The sequence below is a fragment of the Setaria italica genome, chromosome VII (genome assembly GCF_000263155.2).
Source record: "Setaria italica strain Yugu1 chromosome VII, Setaria_italica_v2.0, whole genome shotgun sequence".
Classification (NCBI taxonomy): Eukaryota; Viridiplantae; Streptophyta; class Magnoliopsida; order Poales; family Poaceae; genus Setaria; species Setaria italica.
In genome coordinates, this window is record NC_028456.1 from 2,812,955 (window position 1) to 2,815,046 (window position 2,092).

A 2,092-nucleotide genomic window follows, 5' to 3' on the forward strand; every position below is an offset into this window, starting at 1 on the left:
TTGTTGAGTATTGGGTAAGCTCAGTGGTATAGTTATAAATTCAAAATTTTTCTTTAAAAAATATTTTCAGTGTCGTAGACAAATTTTCCTACCTTGAAAATATTTTGGAAAAAAAAAAGAGGCAGGTAGTTCCACAAATTCAAGCATAATAATTGGTCAAATTCAAACTTAAACAAGGGGCAGTAACTCAAAAGGAGTTTAAAATAATGAGTCACGATGACTGTTTACTGGTAAAGAAGGGAGATTACAACTCTTTATACTAGCTATATGTTTCTGTATGATAAGAACGCAATTATTAAGCAGCTGATAAGAACGATCCAGCATATGGTGCTCTTTGCCCATCCGTGTCTGGTTATCAGACTCTGTATACAGAGGAAGATACGTAGCCACACTGAAAATGCTCGTGGCTTCAGGGTGTCAGTGCTGCTTCCCCTGATCCGCACAAGACTCTCCGCATAGTTGACAACATGGAAAGCTGTTGCCTCCACCTTCTCACCCGAAATTTTCTGCAGGTAATCGCTGTCCACCGGGCGATCGTACTTGAGATCCTCAACTGCAACAGCAACCCTTTTCATCTCTTCAGTTTCTACGCTGTACCGGTAAAGCTTACGGCAACCTCTCAGAAGCATATCCTTGCCATGAAAAGTAACCGTGGGTGGTCCCTGAGCATATGCGAGGCCAGGTGTGATGGTGTCTGTTGGAAGCCGAACACTGATGCGCCGAGTCCACGTCGGCGCATCCGCCTTGCCATCGCAGGTCCAGATCTCCACCAACTCAGCCGGTGCGGGAACCCAGAAGCAGCACAACTCACCCTCCCATTCTGCCAAGCAGGCATGGCCCGGCAATTTGCAAGGAGGGTACGGCGTCGCGGCGAACGTCTCGGTGGCTAAGTTGAAGCGGAGCAGCACCAAGTTGTTGGGATCAGAGACGTCAGACCAGTAGATGAAGCCGCTGACATGGACGGGAGCCGGGTGCGGGTTGAAGAGGCGCGGCGGAGTGGCGACCCGCCGCCATTGTTGATTGGTTCCCAGCGTGAGCACCTCAGCCCTGCAGGAGAAGACATTCACCAGCCCGCCGCCGTGTTCGCTTGAATAGAACAGCCTCACCACCTTGTACGTGTTGCTGCGTGGGTCCCGGCCAAACCCAACCGCATCATGAAGACAGCTCAGGCAGTCTCGCTCGGTTTCCCTGAGCAGCTGGACGAACTCCCTTGTCGCTGGGTTGCAGACCATTAGCTCCTGGTGTCGCGTGTAGACGAGGATCAGGCCGTCGCAGTGCATAGGCTTGAACCATGACGCGACGCCGCCGGGGAAGCGCTCGCCATGAAGCAGCTCGGTGTCGGCGCCGCCGCTGGTGTACTTGTAGAACCCCATCCAGAAGGCCGTCCTCAGACGACGAGGGTCTAACAGGTGGTACTTGCCGGGCACTATGAGCATCGTCGGCCGCGCGGCGGCGGAGAACTCGAGGTGCGCGTCCACGAAGCTCCGGCTCGAGAGCATGGCGAGCCAGGCCTTGCTGACGCACCTGAACCGGAGGACGGACTTGGCGGGGAGCCGTCGAAGGATGGCCAGGATCAAGTCGTCAGGGATGTACGGGAGGGCCTGATGGTCAGCAACGACTTCTCCAGGTCCAGGAGACGACGACGCCAGGAGGTCTGGATGCGATCTCGTCGCTGCAGCCATGGTCACAAACCTATCTTTGATTTGGAGCTGCAAAATATGACACGCGATCGATGCGCACCAACTTATATATATCAGGCAGGAAACTGAATCGGATTCAAGTCTGCCGCGAGTTGTGTTCCGAGCTCACCTAATCAGGCGTAGGCGGGTTCACCGATAGCGACAAGGGAAAAGAAAAGAATTTTGTGGGAGCAAATCTGATCGGAATTTTCTGTTCGATCGGTGTCCGAGTCGGTTCCTCAAGTGGGATCCACCGGGGGTCGGATGCCAAAAATTTAAATGTGGGCGTGTCCTTGATAACCAAAACGAAGTCGTTCCCCCTGTACGCGCTCGCTTCGCTAGCCTTCCTGGGTTTCGAATTCAGTTGGTCGGCGCGAGCGCCATGGCGGACGGCGCCGGCCGCCGGTGGCAGG

The 2,092-nt window shown here is 53.9% G+C and overlaps 1 protein-coding gene across 1 annotated transcript; it reads right to left on the bottom strand.

Annotated features, from left to right (window-relative positions):
* Positions 1-259: 259 nt before the first annotated feature.
* On the bottom strand, positions 260-1,682 carry LOC111257918 (F-box protein At1g11270-like). Its single transcript, XM_022828274.1, has 2 exons — positions 383-1,682; positions 260-273 (listed from the first exon to the last, which is right to left on the bottom strand). The coding sequence occupies exons 1-2, from the start codon at positions 1,680-1,682 to the stop codon at positions 260-262; spliced, it is 1,314 nt and encodes a 437-aa protein (XP_022684009.1).
* Positions 1,683-2,092: the final 410 nt, after the last annotated feature.